Source organism: Malassezia japonica, chromosome 2, assembly GCF_029542785.1.
Source record: "Malassezia japonica chromosome 2, complete sequence".
NCBI lineage: Eukaryota > Fungi > Basidiomycota > Malasseziomycetes > Malasseziales > Malasseziaceae > Malassezia > Malassezia japonica.
Window position 1 is genome coordinate 832,268 of NC_083371.1, and position 20,808 is coordinate 853,075.

The 20,808-nt window shown below is 63.8% G+C and overlaps 9 protein-coding genes and 1 non-coding gene across 10 annotated transcripts; 4 read left to right on the top strand and 6 right to left on the bottom strand.

Moving 5' to 3' along the window:
- Window position 1: 1 nt before the first annotated feature.
- On the bottom strand, window positions 2–1,477 carry MJAP1_001563 (uncharacterized protein; the record flags this gene model as incomplete). Its single annotated transcript, XM_060265518.1, has 1 exon — window positions 2–1,477. One exon carries the CDS (start codon window positions 1,475–1,477, stop codon window positions 2–4), a length of 1,476 nt encoding a protein of 491 aa, XP_060121501.1.
- A 112-nt stretch (window positions 1,478–1,589) lies between these two features.
- On the top strand, window positions 1,590–4,667 carry TIF32 (eukaryotic translation initiation factor 3 subunit A; the record flags this gene model as incomplete). The annotated part of the gene is made up of 1 exon (XM_060265519.1): window positions 1,590–4,667. One exon carries the CDS (start codon window positions 1,590–1,592, stop codon window positions 4,665–4,667), a length of 3,078 nt encoding a protein of 1,025 aa, XP_060121502.1.
- A 234-nt stretch (window positions 4,668–4,901) lies between these two features.
- On the top strand, window positions 4,902–6,905 carry MJAP1_001565 (uncharacterized protein; the record flags this gene model as incomplete). The annotated part of the gene is made up of 1 exon (XM_060265520.1): window positions 4,902–6,905. The coding sequence occupies one exon, from the start codon at window positions 4,902–4,904 to the stop codon at window positions 6,903–6,905; it is 2,004 nt and encodes a 667-aa protein (XP_060121503.1).
- A 52-nt stretch (window positions 6,906–6,957) lies between these two features.
- MJAP1_001566 (uncharacterized protein) lies at window positions 6,958–8,414 on the top strand (the record flags this gene model as incomplete). The annotated part of the gene is made up of 3 exons (XM_060265521.1): window positions 6,958–7,131; window positions 7,154–7,261; window positions 7,284–8,414. 3 exons carry the CDS (start codon window positions 6,958–6,960, stop codon window positions 8,412–8,414), a joined length of 1,413 nt encoding a protein of 470 aa, XP_060121504.1.
- A 107-nt stretch (window positions 8,415–8,521) lies between these two features.
- BCS1 (Complex III assembly protein translocase and chaperone) lies at window positions 8,522–10,294 on the bottom strand (the record flags this gene model as incomplete). Its single annotated transcript, XM_060265522.1, has 1 exon — window positions 8,522–10,294. One exon carries the CDS (start codon window positions 10,292–10,294, stop codon window positions 8,522–8,524), a length of 1,773 nt encoding a protein of 590 aa, XP_060121505.1.
- Window positions 10,295–10,319: 25 nt separating this feature from the next.
- CCH1 (calcium channel protein) lies at window positions 10,320–17,033 on the bottom strand (the record flags this gene model as incomplete). The annotated part of the gene is made up of 1 exon (XM_060265523.1): window positions 10,320–17,033. The coding sequence occupies one exon, from the start codon at window positions 17,031–17,033 to the stop codon at window positions 10,320–10,322; it is 6,714 nt and encodes a 2,237-aa protein (XP_060121506.1).
- A 106-nt stretch (window positions 17,034–17,139) lies between these two features.
- On the bottom strand, window positions 17,140–18,608 carry TUB4 (gamma-tubulin; the record flags this gene model as incomplete). The annotated part of the gene is made up of 6 exons (XM_060265524.1): window positions 17,140–17,162; window positions 17,185–17,211; window positions 17,234–17,271; window positions 17,294–17,799; window positions 17,822–18,181; window positions 18,204–18,608. The coding sequence occupies 6 exons, from the start codon at window positions 18,606–18,608 to the stop codon at window positions 17,140–17,142; spliced, it is 1,359 nt and encodes a 452-aa protein (XP_060121507.1).
- A 138-nt stretch (window positions 18,609–18,746) lies between these two features.
- NOP1 (Small subunit processome complex component) lies at window positions 18,747–19,754 on the top strand (the record flags this gene model as incomplete). Its single annotated transcript, XM_060265525.1, has 1 exon — window positions 18,747–19,754. One exon carries the CDS (start codon window positions 18,747–18,749, stop codon window positions 19,752–19,754), a length of 1,008 nt encoding a protein of 335 aa, XP_060121508.1.
- Window positions 19,755–19,970: 216 nt separating this feature from the next.
- On the bottom strand, window positions 19,971–20,069 carry MJAP1_001571. The gene has a single exon. It is a non-coding gene; the product is annotated as a tRNA-Asn (tRNA).
- A 48-nt stretch (window positions 20,070–20,117) lies between these two features.
- Window positions 20,118–20,377, bottom strand: MJAP1_001572 (uncharacterized protein; the record flags this gene model as incomplete). Its single annotated transcript, XM_060265526.1, has 2 exons — window positions 20,118–20,155; window positions 20,260–20,377. 2 exons carry the CDS (start codon window positions 20,375–20,377, stop codon window positions 20,118–20,120), a joined length of 156 nt encoding a protein of 51 aa, XP_060121509.1.
- Between the last annotated feature and the right edge of the window lie 431 nt (window positions 20,378–20,808).

Below are 20,808 nucleotides of genomic sequence, written 5' to 3' on the forward strand. Positions count from 1 at the left end.
TCTATGTAGAATCGCGCTGCTGCGACGAGAAATCGTACAAGCGTTCGCTTCCCATGAACCCCTGCGCCTGTCCGCCGCCCTCGCGCTCGGGAATGACTTGGTATAGTTGCGGAGGCGGCCCCGTCGGGCGGGGTGCGGTCGGCTTGGTATTCTTGCGGAGCTCGATGTGTGCCGGCGTTTCGAGCCCTTCGGCAACGGACTGGATGCCCGACGGCGTGTCGAGGCCCGACGGCGTCTGCATGCCGTCGAACTCGATTCCGCCACCCGACGTCGTGTCCTTTTCCTCTTCTTCCTCTTCTTCCTCTTCCTCTTCCTCCTCCTCTTCTCCCCCTTCTTCTTCTTCTTCCTCCTCCTCTTCGCTCTCCTCGTCGTACTCGACCGGTGCCATCTCGCCCCAGTGCTCGTACTGAGCCGGCTCGCCCTCAAACTCGGCATTCGGGTCGGGCTGCTCGCCAAACACGTCGCCGTACTTGGGGTTGCCCGCATCGTCCAGCGGCGGGCGTCCCCATCCACCCGGGTGGAAGCCCCACTGTGCGCCCTTGGGAATCGGCGCATTCAATCCCGGGATCTTGAGGTGGGGATACGACGGCGGCGGCCCGTGGCGCTGCATCGCAATCAGCCACGGCAGTGGCGCGAGCGGCGGGATGGACAGTGCCTCTTTCAGCGCTGGCGACAGATCGCCCGGGCGCCGCTTGCGGCAGCGTGCCTCAAACTCCTTGCCCTCGAAGTAGGTCTCGCCGTACCCCGAGAGCGGCGGCTTGGTCTGGAACTTGAAGAAGGCGTCGTGCAGTTTTTGGTAGTCAATGTCCATGCGCCCCAGCTTGGGCTGGACGCGTTCGCGTGTCTTGGCCTTGAGCGTCTTGTCCGCGTCTGCGCTATTGATTGCGTCGCGCAGCGTCGCGATACCCGTCTCGGCGATATTCTTCGGGAGCTCGTAGCGCTTGTGCGACGTGCCGCGGCGGGACTGGAGGTATTCGCGCTTCGAGCCCCAGTGAGGCGGCACGGGGACCGAGTTGCGTACCGTGCGCAGGTAGAGAAGCAGCACCGGGTCTGCCGCGGCGACGTCCCCCCACTCGACGAGCTCCGGCTTGTCGACGAGCTGCTTGAGCTCGGCGACGCTCATGCGCTCCATCTGGCGCTGCCGCCGGCGCGACAGCGGAAAGGCGACCTTGGGCGCCTCTTCGTCCATGTCGTCGTCCGAGTACATCACGTCGCCCTTCTCCCTACTCTCCTCCTCGCCCTCGGGCGCCTGGAAGCGCTCGAGGACGCCCGCAAACTCGGCGGCCATGGCGCTGTCCATCGGCGCCTCGATCACCTCGGCCTCGATCGGCTCCGGCTCCTGGCGCGCAGGCTCGCGCACCGGAGGAGCCGGGCGCACGGGCTCCTCGTCCTTCTGCATCTTGCGCTTCGCGCGGCGCTTGGCATTCTTCGAGAGCGGCGCCTGCGGTGCCATCGCCGGGGCCTTCGCGTCGGGCATCGCGACGTGAAGATTCGGCCGAGGGCGAGTTGCAATTTTCGCTTCTTCTGCGCGGCGGGTTCCCTTCTCGTAGCGTTGGCGGAGGCAACTCGTTTCCGGACACTCCAACACCATGCCGCCTGTCGTTAAGCCCGAGGCGGTGCTGAAACGCTCGGAGGAGCTGATCAATGTGGGGCAGGCGTCCGCCGCCCTGCAGGCTCTGCATGAGTTTACGTTTTCGCGCCGCTTCAAGCAAGGCCCCTCGAGCTCGCTCGAGCCGCTGATGGAGCGCTTCATGGAGCTGTGTGTCGACCAGCGCCGCGGCCGCGCGGCGAAGGAGGCGCTGATGCAGTTCAAGAACGCTTTCCAGAACACCGATCCCCAGTCGATCCGGAACGTGATCAACCACTTTTTGCAGCATGCCGATGCCAAGGTGTCCGAGGCGCGCAGCCGTGCGGACGCCGCTGCGGAGGAGCTCGACATTGACGATCTTGAGGAGAGCGAGACGCCCGAGAGTATCCTGCTCGGCAGCGTGAGCCAGGACCAGGAGCGGGACCGCACCGACCGCACGATGGTTACGCCTTGGCTCAAGTTCCTTTGGGAGGCGTACCGCACGGCGCTCGACATCCTGAAGAACAACACGCGCCTGGAGATGGCGTACCAGCAGATTGCTGACCAGGCGCTGCACTTTTGCCTGCAGCACCAGCGCAAGACCGAGTTCCGCCGCCTCTGTGAGGTGCTGCGCCAGCACCTGCAGAGCGTCGCGCGCTCGACGCACCACACCAACGCGATCGACTTTTCCGATGCCGATACGCTGCAGCGCCACCTGGACACGCGCTTTACGCAGCTGAACAGCGCCGTGGAGCTCGAGCTGTGGCAGGAGGCCTTCCGCTCGGTCGAGGACGTGCACAACCTGCTGACGATCGCCAAGAAGGCCCCCAAGCCCGCGATGATGGCGAACTACTACGAAAAGCTCACGCGCATCTTTATCGTGTCGGACAACCACCTCTTCCACGCCGCGGCGTGGAACCGCTACTATGCGCTCGCCCGCCTCTCGGCGCACACCGAGGCCGACCAGGCGCGCATGGCGTCGTTTGTGCTGCTCAGTGCGCTTGCCGTGCCGGTCATTGCCTCGAGCGCGCCGGGCACCGGCAACCTGAACAAGGGCCGCACCGACTTCCTCCAGGCCGACTCGGAGACGCGCCAGCGCACCGGCCGCCTGAACGCGCTCCTGGGCCTGAACCGCACCCCGACGCGCGCGGGTCTCTTGCGCGAGGCGCTCAACCGCAACGTGCTGCGCCGCGTGCGCCCCGAGCTGCGCGAGCTCTACCACATCCTCGAGGTCGAGTTCCACCCCCTGTCGATCTGCACCAAGATCGAGCCGATTCTGAAGCAGGTCGCACAGGACCCCAGCATGGCCAAGTACGTCAAGCCGCTGCACTCGGTCGTGCTCACGCGCCTCTTCCAGCAGCTGAGCCAGGTGTACGACTCGGTCAAGCTGCAGCAGGTCATGCAGCTCGTGTCGGCCTTCAAGGCGCCGTACCACTACACGGCCGCCGACATTGAAAAGTTCTGCCTGAACGCGTGCAAGCGCGGCCACCTCAACCTGCGCATCGACCATGTGTCGCAGGCCATCACCTTCCAGGACGACGTCTTTGCCACCGATCTGCACCCCGCCGTGGCCAGCTCGAGCGAGACGGACCTGGTGCGTCTGCAGACGACGCCTTCCGAGCTCGTGCGCACGCAGCTCGCACGCCTTGCCGAGAGCCTCGACACGTCGCTGCGCGTCGTGGACCCCAGCGCGAGCCAGACCGCGGCCGAAGCGCGCCGCGCGGCGTTTGCGCGTGCCATTGCCGAGGCCGACAAGGAGCACAAGCTGGCCGTGGAGCGCAAGATCAAGATGGAGCGCCGCAAGGAGCTCCTGCGCGAGATGGCCAAGAAGAGGGAGGAGGAGGAGGCGATCGCCAAGGCCGAGCGCCTGCGCCAGCAGGCCGAGGCCGAGCAGCGCCGCTTTACCGAAGAGGCGCGCCGCCGCGAGCTCGAGCACGTCCGCAAGGAGATGGAGGCTGCGAAGCTCGAAGAGGCGCGCAAGATGGCGCAGTCGCTCAAGGAAAAGGGCGGTCTCAAGCTCTCGGAGGAAGAGTTTGCGAGCCTCGACACCGAAAAGCTCGTCCAGCTCCAGGTGGAGCAGATCGAGCGCGAAAAGAAGGATCTCAGCGAACGCCTGCGCACCGTGCACCGCCGCATGGACCACATCGAGCGTGCGTACCGCCGCGAGGAGCAGCCTCTCCTCGCCGCCGACTACGAGCGCCAGCAGGCGATCGACCTCGCGAACCACAAGCGTGCGTACGAGGTGCAGCGCGTCACCGCGCGTGAGCGCCACGAGTCCGATATGGCGATGAAAAAGGTGCTGGTGGGCATCATGCCCGACTACGACGGCATGCGCGACATGCTGCTCGGCAGGCGCAAGGCGCTGCACGAGGAGCGCGTCGCCCAGGCGGAAACCCAGATCGAGAAGGAGAAGGAGCAGCGCCGCATGGACATCCTGCACGAGCACGAGGAGGAGCAGCGCCGCCGCGAGGAGGCCGAAAAGGAGCGCGCCGCCTACGAGGCGCAGCGCAAGCAGCGCGAGGAGGAAGAGGCGCGCCTCGCCGAGAGCCGCCGCGCCGACGCCGAGCGCGAGGCCGAGCTCGAGAAGCAGAAGCGCGCCGAGATCGAGGAGCGCCAGGCCGCGCTGCGCATGCAGGCCGAGAAGCAGGCCGCGCAGCAGGCCAAGGCCCAGGAGCGCCTCGACCGCGACCGGGCCGAGCCGCGCACCGAGACGGGCGGCGCGTGGCGGAGAAGCGGCGCGCCGTCGGCCGCGCCGCCGGCCGCCTCGTCGGGCGCCACCGACCCGATGTTTGCCAACCGCCGCTACCGCCCCGGAGACCTCAGCCGCAACTCGGAGGGCCGTGCGCCGGAGCCGCGCCCGATGCCCACGGAGCGCCGTGCGCCGGAGCCGCGCACGATGCCTTCGGAGCGCCCCCCCGGCGCCGGTGGCCGCTACGTCCCGGGCGCCTTTTCGCGTATGCGCCAGGGTGGCGGCGGTGCGCCGCCGAGCGAGGGCGCTGCGCGGCCCCCGCCGCCGAGTGCCCCTCCGCGCGACGCAGACGGCTTCCAGCAGGTCAAGCCGCGGAGCAGCACCGCGTACCGCCCGCCGAGTGCCCGCTAGGCGATCCGTGCGCCGCCAAGGTTCTAGTGGAGGTGCCGCCGGCACGTTCGTGCTGTTTCTAGACCCAATAGGTGCTTTTGCATGTTATAACCGAACGCCGCACACGAAAAAAGCCGCGCGGCACGCCACTTTCGCCACCCGGCACAGGCGACGAATACTTTGCCCAGCGCCGTCTCTGGTGGATCGACGATGACTACCTCGATAGATTTACCGCCTCTTGCATGTACAGCGGGTATGACGGAAGAGACACGCCCGCCGACACCGTCGCCCATGGAGCTCGTCGTGCAGATTGCGAGTCTGCACCGTGCCGCCGAAGTGGCGCAGTACTACTGGCTGCATGATCCGCCCCCAGACGGCGAGAAGGAACGCAGCGCCAAGACGCTCGAGTCGGCGAGCTGGACGCGCCTGCTCGACGACTTGCACACGCGCCTCCGCGTGCTGATGGACGTTTCGGGCACGAGCGACGCTCTGCCGAGCCTCGCCCACGTCGACGGTGTGCCGCGCCGCGCAGCGACGCCAACGCACGATGCATTGAACGATACCCTGTCTTCTGACCTCGAAGCGCACCTGCCCCATCCCCAGTGGGCAGAACGATACCCCGGCGCGGCCGGCGACTGGCTCAGTGGCGAAATCGCCCAGCGCCGGCGCCTCGCCGCCGCCCCGAGCGACGAGACGGTTTTTTCGACGCAGACGATGATGGAGGCGCTTGTCGCGCCGTGCTCGGGTGCACAGAGCGACGCCTCGTCGTCGTCCTCGTCAGGCCCGTCGTCGCCGGGCATCCTCACCGATACCCCTGCGCCGTTTGCCGGCTCGAGCGCCGGCGTGCTTCCGGCGCAGAACGACGTGCCTATGTCCTCACGCTCGTCGCTGATGCTCGGCGATTATTTTCACTGGCGTGCGATGCACAAGGAGCCCATGAGCCGCTCGTCGTCGCAGGACAGGTCGCCGCTCCAGGCGCCGGACCACGACGTGATCCAGCACGTCCTCGAGGCCGCCACCTGGCAGGCCGAGAACGATATACGCGCCGAGCCCGAGCCGCTGCTGCGCATCGAGCCGGACGACCCGCGGCACGCCGAGCTCGCGCCGCTGCGCGACTGGATCGACTTTCAGGCGACGGCGCACGCCGTCGCGTGCCTCGCGACGGGCACTGCTGAGCAGACGCGGATGCTCGCGCGCCTCTTGCCGAGCGCGTCGGTAACGCACTCCCCGGATACGAGCCTCTTTTCTCTGCACATGACGATGCACGACAGTCGCTGCTGCCTGTTTAATGTGCAGAACCGCCGCGTGAACGAGTCGACGTCGCCGGCAAATCTCTTGCAGAACGACGCATCGTCGTGGGCCGCCGCCGCGGACGGCACGGCGCTCATGCAGATCCAGTCGACCGTCCACCAAGATACCCTCGGCCGCCTTCCCCTGCGCCACACGGCCCTTGCGCCGTCGCATCCGATGCGCAGCGCTATCGAGCACTGGGAAGAACACATGCCGCGCGCCGCCCACTGGTTGCCGGTGCGCGCCTACGAGCCGACGTTGGGAGGGAGCGACACACAGGACACGCGCCTTCTGCGCCACTTTGTGCGCCACGACTATGCCGTCGCGCAGCGTCTCGCGCGCTCGCCGTACACCTCGGAACAGCTCGAGCTGGCCGAGGCGTGCGTGCGCGAGCCAGGCGCACTGCAGCACGTTGATGCGCTCGTCGCGAGCCGTGCAGAGACGTACCTGGCCAAGGTGCACGACGCGCTCGCCCCGCCGGCGTCGTACGACGCGCAGATGTTTACCGTCTCGCGCCTCGTGCTGCGCGCCGCACAGGGCTACAACATGCAGCTGCACGGCCTCGTGTTTGTGTCGCCCAACGAGATCACGCAAGAGTCGCTGAGTGTCTATGACGGCATGACGCCGGCCGATGTGCCCGAGTTTGCGCGCCGCTGGCGGCTGCGTGGCCCGGGACTCGACGGGCACGGCGTCGAGGAGCGCGTCGACGCAAAGTCCCCGCCCTTGCTCCCGGTCGCCTACTTTTCGCCCGAGCACCAAGACGGACCAAACGCGCTGAAGCTGTCGTTTGGGCGTGCGCCGAGCGGCGACGGGTGCGTGCACTATGGCGGCGTCTCGGGGCGCTTCCTTGCGATCAAGATCCTCAACACGGCCACGGCCAACACACCGATCAAGCACATTGCCGCGGAGGGGTATACGGGTCTACGTACGAGTGCGCAGGGCGGATTCTGCGACCGCCAGCTTTTGTAGTTTACGACACACGGTAAATAATAAAATCACCGATTTCGCTCAATTTATCAGCATGCGATCGTCGGAGGAGGCAGACGACGGCGCGGCGCGCGGCGCTGGGAGCGGCATGCCGCCAGTGCTGCCGGCGGCACAGGCGCAGATCGCGCTCCTTGCGCAGATCGTCCCGATGCTCGTGCTCGCCGCAGGCGGGCTCCTCCTCTCGGGCTGGGAGCTCGATAATATGACGGTAGGCATCCTCGCTCACGCAGCACTGGAACGTCTTTCGCGCGGTCGACAAGTTTCTGATCCTCGTGCCGATCATGATGAACCTCAAAGGGAACCTCGAGCTGAATCTGTCGCTGCGCATGTCGACTGCCGTACGTCCATCGACTCACCCAGGCGAATATGGGCGAGCTCGACAACCGGCGCACGCGCCAAGTGCTCGTCACGGGCAACCTCGCGCTGCTGCAGGCGCAGGCGCTCATTGTAGCATGCGCCGCTGGCATCCTATCGTTTATCATGGGGCAGTTTGAGCAGCACCGCATGCCGCCGGCCGCGGGCGCACCGGCGAGCGCGACATGGGCGCTGCCGAGCGCCACGTCCACGGCGCTCGCCAGCCCGGCGGCCGTGCGCACGCCGCTTGCGCGCGGCATTCATACCCCCGGGCGTCCCAACGTCGACCGTGCACTGCGCCTGCGCAACGGCTACCTCGAGTTTTTCATGGTCGTCGCCGTGGCGATGCTCTCCGCCTCGCTCTCGTCCGCGGTGCAGGGAACGTGCCTGTGTGCGCTCGTGATCTGGGCACGTCGCTTCCGCCTGGACCCGGACCGGACCGTGGTGCCGATCGCGGGCTCGCTCGGCGACCTGATCACACTGACGCTCCTCGGCGTGCTGGCAGCGGGCCTGCTGCCGTCCGAGGGCTCGCTCCTGTCGCTTGTGCTCTTTGTCGTGCTAATCGTCGTGTGCTGCTTGATGATCTTGATGACGCTGCGCAACGTGTACGTAGGCGAGCTCGTCGCGGACGGCTGGACGCCACTGTTTGCCGCGGCACTCATCAGCTCAGTCGCGGGCCTGCTCCTCGACAAAAACGCGGCGCGGTACGACGGCCTGGCGCTCCTCGCGCCGGTCGTCTCGGGCCTGCCCGGCGTCGCGGCCGCCGTGTTCACTTCCACGCTCTCATCCGCGCTGCACGCGGGCCGCATCGTTGCGCCGACACGCGCCGCGAGCGCCGAGTACGCGCCGCTGACGGAGCCGGGCGCCGAGGCGCCCCGATACCCCAACGACACGCCGCGCTTCACGCCACGGGGGGGGTGGCAGCTCCCTTTGACACTGCTGGGCAGCACGACGCTCGTTCAGATCGGATACCTGAGCCTCTTGTGGCTCACACGCAGCCTCGTCTTTGGCTGGCAGTTTGCGCTCTGCTTTGTGCTGCTCTCTACCTTGCTCGTACGTCGCGCCACTTACCCAGACCTGCCTCGCTTTGAGCGGGGGATACACCCTGTGCTTCCTTTTGTGGTACTGGGACTATGATCCGGATACCTCGTGCATGCCGTACATCACCTCGCTGGTCGATGCACTGAGCCAGCTGGTCTTGTTTGCCGCGTTTGCGAGCGCGCATGCGCTCGGCGACCGCGTGTCTACATAGCGCCTAGATCGCCGTTCTCCTCGGCAAACGCACGCACCGCCGCATGGGGGTCGTCGGGGAAGCGGATAAAGAGGCCTTGCAGCTCGGCCATGCTCACGCCGCCGCGCGCCGCAGGGCGCGGCCAGAAGCCCGGGCGCGCCGCCCGCACCTCTTTCGGCTCCTCGCGCGTGTGGCCGTCCTCGTCGAGGTGCAGGGCGGCGCGCCGGCGGCGCGTGGCATGCGCGACCTCGGCCACGAGCCGGTCGGCGGCGCCGTTCAGCTCGTCGGCCGTCGCCTTGAGCGCCTCGCGGTAGTACTCGGTCTGTGCGTCCGGCGCGGTCTGGTGCGGCGCATGCGCAAACTCTGCGGGGTCGTAGCCCCGCGCACGGCGCGCAGCATCGAGACGCGCCTCGAGCAGATCAGCCTGGTAGAAGCGCACGAGCAGCTCGCGCACCTGGCGCGGCGCCGCGTCGCCCAGCTCGCAGATCATATCGACACGCCCCGGGCGGATAAGCGCGGGGTCGAGACGCTCCAGGTGATTTGTCGTCATAAAGATGATGCGCGACTCGCCGGACGCGACACCGTCCAGCGCGTTGAGCAGGCCCGAGAACGTAACGCTCGGCTGGTAGCCGTCGGCGTGGCGCTCCGGCGAGTGGTTCGCACGCCCTGCAAACGCCGCATCCACATCTTCGAGCAGAAGAATGCTGCGCTCGGGCGCGTTCGACAGCAGGTGGTTCAGCTTGTCGTCCGTCATGCCGCGCTCGGCGAGGTTCAGCAGGCAGATGTTAAAGTCGAGGCTGCCCGCCAGCGCAGTGATGAACGACGTCTTGCCGGAGCCCGGCGCGCCGTGCAGCAGGTAGCCGCGGCGGTAGGGGATGCCACGCTTCGTGTACCAGCTCCCGCGCGACAGGAAACGGTTCACGTCGCCCACCAGCTCGTCCTTCTTGTCCGAGGCGAGCACCACACTATCGAGCTCACGCACACGGCGGGGGTGCCCAAACGGCCGCCACTCGGCACCCCAGCTGGTAAAGATGATCGTCTTTCCTTGCGTCGATGCGAGCGCAAGCTGCCGCGCCTCGGCAAGGAGCTGCGTAAAGAGGTGCGAGTAGGAGGAGAGCGTCGTGAGCGTCACCGTCTCCCACGGTGCGCCCGTCGAGAGGTCGACGAGCTTGCCGTTGCGCTCGCGCTGCAGGCGAATCCACACACCGTGGTAGCGGAACCAGTGCGTTCCAGGGCCCGGCACCAGCGAAAAAGTCGCCACGCCACGCTCCTGGCCGGTGCCGGGCGTGGGGTGCATCGTCGGCTCTTCGTAGTGCGTGTCGACCGCAAGCTCGCGCGAGATGATGCGGATCGGCGACACGGCGCCTGCGCCGGCACGCAAAGGATCGTGCGGCAGCACCTCGCCACTCGCCTGCGCCGGGCGCCGCAGGCCCAGAAACTCGAGCATCGACTCGCGGGGCATTTTTCCATCGTGCGCCTTGCGGCGGAGCGCCTGTGCCTGGGCCTGCGCGCCCATCCAGTGCAGGAACCAGGGGTGTGCGCGGTCCTTGGATGGGATCTCGAGCGAGACGAGCATGCGGCGCTGTGCGGCGTGCGCGCCCCACGACACGACACTCTTTGAGTAGGCGAGCGCGCCGCCGAAAATCATCAGGCCAAAGCCCGCGGAAAAGTAGGGATTGCCATCGACCATCGACGCAAGCAGCCCTTGCGGCTTGCTCTGCTCAGCCGGCGGCATCGCAGCCGCGTTCGGCGCGCCGGGTGCGCCGTGCGCCGGCGTCTCGGACATCATCGATCGATGACTAAATGGTACATTACGCGCTATGGTCGTTAGGCCATACGCTGTCTGGTCGCTCGGGCGAAAGACGGCGCATGACGGAGTTCCACGCCCCCATGTCGCGCGATGGGGAGGGGGTGCGGTGGGGTTGCACAGACGACGAGCTTCCGGGAGGGCGGTCGTCGGCGTTGCGGCCATGGTTCTGGTCCGCAAAGGGGTTTAGGCTGGGGTCCTGGAAGGACAGGCGGCGGCGCGCCACGGGCGAGACGGACATTGGCGAGAGGTGCACGTCGCTGGCGCCATCGGCAATGTCGCCACCAAAGTAGTCCGAATAGCCCGACGTGGGCGTGCGCAGCGCGTCGGTCGCGCGTGGTGCATCCACGTCCAGGCGGCCAAACGTGGGATCGATCGAGATGCGGGGGCGCTCGGGCGTGCGGCCGACGTCGCCTTCGACGGTGATCGAGGGGAAGCCGCGCTCGTCGCCACGCATCGCGACACGCGTGATGTGCTCCTGGTTCGCACGCGCCGCAAGGAAGCGGCGACGTAAGTAGACCGTACGCAGCAGCCCACGCACACGCTCCAGACTGATCGTGCTGTCGAGCTTGTCGAGGAGCGCCCGGCGCTCGATAAACTCGGACACCTCCATGTTGGTCGGGCGCGAGCACATCTTGTGGTAGGCAAGCACAAAGAGCATCGCCGTGAACGAGATGCCTTTGCCTTTGTCCGACAGGATCGCTTCGTGGTACATGCGATTGAGGCGCACACGGCGGTGGCGCAACTCCTCGGGATCCAGCGCGGCGAGCGCGGAATCGAGCTTGTCGAGGTTCAGGCCGCTCTCGATGTGCCCGGTACCCGAGACGCTGTCGGCTGTGTAGGCGTTCAGGCTCGGCGACTGGTGCACCGAGCTTCCCCGCCGCTGGCTGCTCGCCGGCGAACGGGGGGAACGGGGCGAGCGGGGCGAGCGGGGCGAACGAGGAAGGCTCAGGCGGAAGCGACGGCGGGGACTGCTTCCTGGCGACGACGGCGCGCTGCTGGGATTCGACACGACGCGCGCCTTGTCCATCAGCGCGTCGATACGCGCCTCGGGGGGGTAGAGGCCGACCTCGAACATGCCGATGAGCTGCGAGAGGAAGGGGACCACCTGCTCTTTGGAGATGTACCCGAATCCCTCGGGATCAAACTTGGACCAGGCGTCCTTGTACAGCCGCATCTGCTCGCGCGATAGTGCCGTGCTGCCTTGCAGATGGAACACGTACGAAAAGTTCTCCACCACGGTACCCGTAAACATGTTCAGGAAGATGAACATCGAGATAATGTTCCACGTAATGAACAAGAAGTAGGCCCACTCCATGCTGCCGCAGTCCGACTCGAGATAGTTGCTCGAAGGCGTACAAAGCGGCGACTGCACGGTGTAGTCGTGCATGTACGAGTTCCATCCCTCGCCAGTGGATGTCATGAGCAAAAAGACAAGCGTGCCCCACAGCGAGCTCAGGTTCTTGGAGTGCGTTTCGTTGTCGCCCCACTTCGTCAGGCCAAAGACCTCGACGAGCATGATGCCCCACACAAAGAACATGGTGAGCCACAGGAGGAACAAGCTAAAGATGGCCGGCACACTGCCGATGGCCGTCTTGAACAGCTGGTTCAGCGAGTCGTTGCGCTGCACCAGCTTCAGCGCGACACCGGTCAAGAAGATCTTTTGCAGCTGCGCATGCACTTGCGAGCCATTGGGGTGGATCGCAAGCGGAATACTCGTGCCGAGCACGCCGGCCATCACCAGCACATCGTACCAGTTCCACAAATTGCGACGGAAACCAGAGAACCCAAGACCGATCAGGCGCACAACAATATCCACGAAGTAGATCAGCGCCAGCACCGTGTAGATCGTGTTCCGCACAGTGTCCGCCCACGGAGGATCGGTATACTGCTGCGTCATGAGCACGACCAAAATCGAGAGGTGCATCATCGACATGGACCGCAGCCACCAACCTTGCTTCTGCGTCGCGGCCTGGAAACACCACTTGACAAACTTGTTTTTGGGCATGACCTTGGGTCGCTTGGACGCCGTCTGCCGCTGCAGCTGCCGCTTGAGGTCGAGCCACTGGCGCTGTTCGGTCGTAAGGAACGCTGCACCCGAGTAGCGCTGGAAGTTTTCGATAATCACCGACACAAACAGCGTCAAAACACTCACAGCACCGACCAAGTTATAGATCAGGAAAAAGATCGCATTGTGCTGCGCCGCGTCGGTCTGCGGCTGATTATCACGGCCAACAATCGCCATTGCTTGCGTCATGACATCGATCCAGCCTTCGAGCGACACAATCTCAAAGAGAATCAACAGCGAGCTCTTAAAGTCGTCAAAGGAGTACTGCGATCCCTCGCTCGGATTTGCCCATACACGGGGCGCAAGGAACGACCAGTTGAGCGGCTGCGACGAAAACTCGCCGTGGCAGTCGAGCTTGTTCAGGATCGAATCAGACTCGTCGTTGCACCCATACAGCCGCCCGGCAAACAGATTCTGTCCCCAGACGGCGTAGGGAATAATGTACAAGAGTGCCAGCAGTGCTGCGTCCAGAATACGGCCGGCACCGGCAATCATCACTGCATGGAAAGTGTCGCGCATGAGCGACGACAGATTGATCAAACGCAGCGCACGGAACGCTTTGAGCGCACGCGTAAAGTGCGACACACCACCGGGCACGGCCAGCTCACTGATGACATTGATCAGCAGCGAGATCAGCACAAACATATCCAGCAGGTTCCACACGCTCAGCACGTATGCGTTCGGCGTAAAGGCAAGGCCATCGGCGATCGTTTTGACAAAGAATTCCGCCACGAAAATCACCGAGAGACTCAGCTCGATCACCGAGAACCACGAGCCGACCTGCGCGCCGTCCTTGATCGCATTCTCGCCATAGTACTTTTTGCGGTAGGCCGGCGTCGCAATGCCTGCAACGACAACCGAACCGACAATCGCTGCAAAGATGATTGTCTGGAAGATGTAGTTGCGCACGCGCGACATTTGCCGCCCAAACACACGCTCGCCGTGCGAGCAGGGCGTAAGGCTCTGGCAGAAACGGCGGATTGGGCTGCGATTCGAAAAGACAAAGTAGGATCGGTCGTACCACGGGTGCTCGGCCATTGTGCGCGCCATCTGGATGCGGGGGTCATTCTCGGCGCGCTGGACATAATCCTCGAGGAAGCGCTGTTGCCCGGCCGACTCATCGACCAAGCCGAGGTCCGTACGCATGTCCTGCAGCGTCTGGCGACCAGCCGCGAGACGCGTCTGTTCGTCCTCGTCGTAGTAGACGTGCTCAAAGTCGTAGAGAGTACGCCGCCGCTCGTTGCGTCCCGGCTCGACCTCGCCGCGCATACGTGCCTGCAGTGCTTTGAGGTGAGCGTGTTCGCGCGGCTTATCGAGACGCAAGACACGCTGCAGTGTGCCGACAGCCATCCCCGCACGATCGGGCGTGACGAGCTGCAAGAACAGACTGCGCTGCTTCTTGTCGTCGTCGGCGTCTGCCGGTGGACCCGCGATGGTGTTGAGCGGAACGATGGTCTGCGCCTCGGCCTGTGGCAGTGTCTTGGACGAGCGCACTTCGCGGAATGGACTAAACTTTTGCATGATACGCGCAAGCCGCGACATCTTGCGTGGCTCCGAGCGCTTTAGGTACTGCTCCATCTGCCGCTTGTACTTGTCACCTTCCGCGACACGGAAGTTTTCGTTGATGACGGCAATGAACATTTGCAGCACGATAAAGTTGGCAAAAAGGAACCATCCCACGATAAAGATCCCTGCAATGACTGCCTGGTGGTAGTCGCGCTCGCTTCCGAGTACATTCATCAGCGGATCAGTCCAGTTCTCGGACGAAAACACTTGGTAGACGGCCAGGAAACCGTTGAAGAGATGCTTCCACGTCATTTCCTCCTCTTCTCCGTCCTCGTTCTCATCAGGGATGTCGCCACGGAAGAGCTGCACAGAAAAGAGCGCAGCCATAAAAATGACCATGAGCAGGAACGCCATCATGTTAAAGAGCGAGTCCATTGAACCGAGCACACGAACAAGCAGCACGCGCATACGGGGAATTGCTGCAATCACTCGGTAAAACCGCGCGAGCTGGAAAAAGGTCAGCCAGGGATACCAGTTGGAGCTGTGCACCTGGGGCACTTGAATGATGGTCGTGATCACTGCGAGGAACAAGTCGAGGACGTTGTGCTTCTTGCGCAGGAACGTGCGCGGATTTCCGTCGAGCGTGTACGCGATAAATCGCAGCAGGATCTCCACGTCGAACGCGACGGTGAGGTAGCGTTCTGCCCGGTCGCGCCAGGTCTGTGCTGCTTTGTCCTGGAACGAGCTCTGCGAGCCTTGGATCGCGAGACTTGTAACGATCAGCGCAAGCCACAAGTACTTGGTCCAACCCCAAACGCGCTTGTAGATCTCAATGGCGCGGCGGCGCGAACGGCGCGAGCGAGGAATCTCGCCCTCCTTGTGGGCTCCTGACGGGTCTCCGCGCATCGCGACAGCCGCAAAGGCACTGTGCTCTGTCTGTGCGCTGAGTGACGCAAACGAGTGCGAGATGACCGCGACAAACAAGTTGGCAAGCCAAAAGTTGAGCAGGATGATGCCAAAGATAAAGAAGATACAGGCAGTGTAGTAGTCTGCATCGATCATATCGTACATGGTATTGCTCCAGCCGTTGAGCGAGATGACAATCGCGACCTGCAGGAACGAGGTAAAAATGTTGTCAAAGCTCTGCACGTCATTGCTCGGGTTGGTGGGCTGCTCCATGCATAGCTGGCCGTACGGGCAAATATAGCCTTTGGCCTTTTCCAAGGGCTGCATCGAGTCGGCCCGCACATGCCCGATGGTTTGGTCTGGATTGCTTGGATCATACGAGCCGCCGCAAAGCTGGTTGAGAGTAAAGTTGGTATTCGGTTCGTTGTTCAGACTGCCGATCCACACGCACTGGCGGCGGTAGGATCCCTTGAAGCTCTGGATACCGATAATCGCAAAGAGCACCATAAAGAACAGGATAAAGTAGGCGACGCGCATCAAGAGCGGCGCGACGCGCTTCAGCGACAAGAGAATTGTCGCGATACCGTCCGGCAGCGAGAGGAGGCGCGCGCATCGCAGCACACTCACCGCACGGAACAGGTAAATGTGACGGTGGGGATATTCGTCGGCACGCGCCAGCTCAAGGATCGCCGCGACCCAGTAGCATACGATCGCCGTTGCGTCGACGCGGTTCCAGCTGTGGCGCAGGTATGCGCGATCCGCCATCACGCGCTTTTCGCCTGTAATGCCGTTAGAGAAGCGCAGAGCCACCGAGACCAAGAAGCGCATCAGGGCCGAGCGCCACCCACTCTGCTCGTGCATCCGCGGCGCGTTCCACGGCATGTCGGGTAGGTGCCCCGGCGGTGCAGCAGGCTTGGCGTACACTTCGTCGCGCGTTACACCTGCTGTCGGCTTGATTTCCGCGAGGCGCGCCGCGGTGTGCGCACGCTGTGCAGTACCGTACGGACGCACAAAGCGCACAAAGTAGATATAAAATTTGTCGCACCAGTGGCGAATGACCGGCATGGTATTGCTCTCCATGTACGCGGGTGTCACATCCTCCTCAGCCTCTTTGCTCGGGAGCGATTCGGTTGAGGCGTTCCGCGGGCGCCGCTCGTCAAACGGGGGCGGGTCGATGATCAGCCCCGAGACAATAATCCGCGCAGCCATCTCGAGGGTATACACACAGAATACGCCAAGGAGAATAAGGGACTCTGTGTTGGTCAAGAGATCGTGCCGCAAAGGGTGCGTAACAACATCGCGGCTCGACGAGACAATCAGCACGACGAGGTTCATGGTGATCAACGCGAGGATCAGCGGCTCGACCCACCACGTCTCGAGCACCCTGGCGCAGAGCAAGCGGATGGAATGCGTCGGCCCAAACAGCATGAGTGATTTGCCACGCAGCTGCGCGTGGATGGGCCGCACGTCCTGAACGTGTGCCTCGGCCGTCTCGCCGTCGGCGTCCTCCATTGGAAGCCACTGCGCCTCTGGTGTGCCCTGCTGGCGCCACGGGAGCGACTCGCCGGTGCGCCGAATGCGCTCGTTCGCTCGCGCAATGGCCTCTTTGCCGCTGCGCGCGAATCCGTTCCAGACGTCGGAGAATTGCGCGCGGGACGTGCGCCGTTCCTCTGCTTCCTCGCTGTGATTGCGCGACTCTTCGTCGTCCGGCTGCTCGTCGTCGCGGTCGTATTCGTCGATGCCGCTGGTCGGCAGGTACTGCGTCCAGCCGGTCGGACCCTGGTAGTCATCGAGGTTCACGTCCGCATCCATGCCCTCTCTCGGCAGCAGGTAGGTATCAAATGCGTCGCCCAGCACAGATCCTGAGCGCTTGCTATCGCTGTCCATTTCGGGGAGCGAGCTGAAACTGCGCCACGGCATGCCCACAGCATGGCCCTGCACCGTGATGTCGTTCGGGTCGAAGTTCACCTCTTCGTATCGCCCCAGCGGCGCATGCGTACGTAGCGGCGGAAACGCGTCGTCTGCCTCGCCCGCCGCGTACGCACTCGCCAGCGAGTCGCCGCTCGACCACCGCGTGGGTGGCCGCGTGCTGAGGTCCACACTGGGCCGGCGGGGCGGCGAAGCAAGCGACGCCCACCCGCCGCCATCGTCGGCGGGCAGCGCAGACACGCCCAGGCCAGAGATGGGCTCCTTGGACGACGGCGGCGACGCCGTCTCCGAAGGGGGTCTCTCGCGCATTCCGCCCAATGTGCTTTGTGTCGCGGCGGTGTCGTCGAGACGCAGCGTCCGTCGCACGTGGGAGTCACCTGCGGGTGGAGGCCAAAGAGGCTATGCTACAAATCGGCTACGCATCGGGCCCTGCGAGGTCTGGGTGAGTCGCGCGGCGTACAGTTTTCCTTCTCGGCGGCTTCGTATTCTGTGTGAGTCGCGCGACGTACCGTCCATGAGCTGTGCGACCGTTTCGCGTGCTTCGTCGCTGGGTGAGTAGTGCTACGTACAATTCCGGGAGGCCCTTCTGGAAATTGCCTTCGCGCTCGTAGACGTGAATCATCGCGCGGCGGTTCATCATCTTGTCGTACTGCCGCGTGGTCCGCCGGAGCATCGCGGCGATGCCGGTGTGGTTTGCGAGCATCAGGCCGCTCACGCGGTGCGAGCTCTCGACGTACGGGCTGCGCCGCGCGAGCGCGACCTGGATGCTCGCCGGCCCCCACGGCGCGAACCGCACGAGATTCCGCTCGCGGATGCGCAGCAGGCTCTTGTGCACGTCGCGGGGATCGACGTCGCCCTGGATAATGTTCAGCGCGGACAGGTAGCACGCGTCCTTGCTCGCGCCGGCCATGTTCACCATGCGGTTCTTGGGCTGGAGCAGGCGGCGCATCACGTCGAGCACGGACGTCTTCATCGTCGACTTTCCGCGCTCGACATTATCCGAGGTAAATGGCGTATACGAGGTCGTGAGGAAGTGCGCGCGGGGGGAGGGGATCAACGACGCGAGGATGCCGGTCTGGGTCAGGCAGCGCACGTACCAGGTCGTTGTTCATGTAGCTAGGGAAGCGCAGCGTGGTCGTCGATGCGCCCATCACGGTGCTCACCAGCTGGTTCGTCTGGTCGTACGTCGGCGCCTGCGAGTGCAGGCGGTCGGTCGCGATGCGGTTCAGCGCCGCATTGTCCAGCACCACGACGCTGTCGGCGTGGTCGACGAGCCGCTTCATGGTCAGCACCGAGTTGTACGGCTGCACAACCACGTCAGAAAACTCCTCCGAGTTCGGGAAGACGCTGTAGGTCTGCACGACCTGCTTCGCAAAGTGGTCGCTCAGCAGCTCGAGCAGCGCGCTGCCCATACCCGAGCCGGTACCACCGGCAATCGAATGGAGCATGAAAAAGCCCTGGGTGAGTCGCGCGACGTACGCCAAGAATATCGCTGCCGTCCGCCTCGCGGTTCAGCATATCGAGCATCTCTTCCTTGGCCGCCTCGCCGGCCGTGTGTCCTTTCGCCCAGTTGTTTCCGGCGCCTTGGCCACTCTCGCTCTGGAACACATTTTCGGGGTTGTATAGATGCCGGTACTTGCTCGCCATGATATTATTAATGACCCGCGGCTCGAGGTCGACCAGAACAGAGCGGGGGACATAGTGGTCGTCGTCCGCCTGGTAAAAGAACACGTCTTTGCGGTCGTCTGCACGCTCCTGCTTCTCCGCGCTGCGCAGCGTGCCATTCTCCGAGATGCCGTGCTCCTCACACAAACGCTCCCAGAACTGTGAGCCAATCTGGTTACCACATTGGCCCACTTGCAGCGTAATAATCTCGCGCGGCATGCTACGCGTCCGCTCGAAACACGCGCAACACCCAACGCGCGGGGGGCATTGTCACGTGATTTCCATGTGCCGCGAAAAAAAGAGGCGGGCCGGCCTCTCTTTTTCGTACGGCGCACGAAGCGAGCGCTCAGAGAAAAAATGGCATTTGGTGATCGTGGACGTGGTGGCCCTCCGGGCCGTGGACGTGGTGGCCCGCCTGGCCGTGGCGGTCGCGGCGGTGGCCGTGGCGGCTTCGGCGGCGGTGGACGCGGTGGCTTTGGCGGCGGCGGCCGCGGCGGTGCTCGTGGCGGCCGTGGTGGCCCCCCTCGCGGCGGCGGCCGTGGCCGCGGTGCTCCCCGCGGTGGCCGTGGTGGCGGCCGTGGTGGCGGCTCGAACGTTGTCGTCAAGCCTCACCGTCACGACGGTGTGTTTGTGGCCGAGGGCAAGGAGCACCTGCTGGTGACCAAGAACCTTGTGCCTGGCGAGTCGGTCTACGGCGAGAAGCGCGTCTCGGTCGAGAACCCTAACGCTGCGCCGAGCACCGACGATGCGCCGACTGTCGCCAAGACCGAGTACCGTGTGTGGAACCCTTTCCGCTCGAAGCTTGCTGCCGGTGTCCTGGGTGGTCTCGACAGCATCCACATTCGGCCGGGCGCCAAGGTGCTCTACCTCGGTGCCGCGAGCGGTACCAGTGTGAGCCACGTCGCTGACATTGTCGGCCCCGAGGGTGTCGTATACGCCGTGGAGTTCTCCCACCGGTCAGGCCGTGATCTGATTAACATGGCCAAGAAGCGGACAAACGTGATTCCGATCATTGAGGATGCGCGTCACCCGACCAAGTACCGCATGCTCGTCGGCTCGGTCGACGTGGTGTTTGCCGACGTTGCCCAGCCCGACCAGGCTCGTATCGTGGCATACAACTCGGAGTATTTCCTGAAGAACGGCGGCCACGCCGTTATCTCGATCAAGGCTAGCTGCATTGACTCTACTGCGCAGCCTGAGGCGGTGTTCGCCGAGGAGGTCAACAAGCTGAAGAAGAGCTCGTTCCGTCCCAGGGAGCAGCTTACTCTTGAGCCGTACGAGCGTGACCACGCCATGCTGGTCGCTCAATACCAAAGGGTACGTTTCGCTGAAAAAGAATGGCTAACCACAGCACAAGTAATGTAGATCTATTCTTAGCGGCTCGCGTAGCTGCGCATCCCACCCCGAATTGTCTCTCCATAGATTACTTGAGGGCGTGGTGTGTGCCTCTGTTAGTATTATGATACGGTTCCATGTCCTGCGTTTTTTTTTGGGCCCACCTTGGCGAGCGATTGCGCTGGCTGTCCAGCGAGGAAAAAAAAATTGCGTCTGTGCACCCGATAAGGGTGCTAGAGCAAAAAACGACCCATGCTGGAATCGAACCAGCGACCTTAGAGTTTTGTAGTCGATTAATCGACCAGTATTAACAGCTCCACGTGCTAACCACTGTACCAATGGGTCTAAAGGTTGTGAGGCAGTGTGCCAGATGGGTATTTAGTGTCTAGATGACTACGCGCCCTGGATCTCGAGGCACAGGTAGGCCTGCTCTTGGGGGGGCGTAATGTACAGTCCGACGGGATGGAATAGTCGGTGCTCCATATCCTGGAGCTCGTGGTGAAAACGTTTCATGCACTGCGTCAGTTGTGCGTACGCACCCTCCGATAGTGCGTGCCAGCGACCAGCGGCCAGAGTTGAAAGGTCATGTTGGTCAAAATATTATCCAAAAGTCCATAGGTGGGGTTCGCGGCATCTTCCAACGTACGGTTCATTGCTTGAATTGATTGTGAAAATTGGCCGGCGTCGATCTGGGTGAGCTGGGGCACGTACCACCTCTGCAAGCGAGGCCGGAAGCGCATCATGGAACTGAACCGTCTCTTCTCCATTGTAGTTGCGCGGAATGCTGCATAAGTTTGGGAAACGTACCGAATGGGAAGCTCTTTTAAAAGCGAGCTGGGCGCAAGCTGTACGCCGAGCGTGACAGACTCTCCACTAGGGTGCACGCCCGAATAGGCACTGCGCGAATTGCGCCCGTTGGCAAGAAAACTCCGGTCAGAAAAAACAACAGAATCGTCAGGGCCATGGCTTTTGATGTCATCCGCGACGGGCGTGGACGTCCTACCAGAGTCGTTGTCCATGCCGCACTCACACCCTGACGCGCGGAGAACCGCCGGGGCGCGAAATTGGCTTAGTAAGCACATCG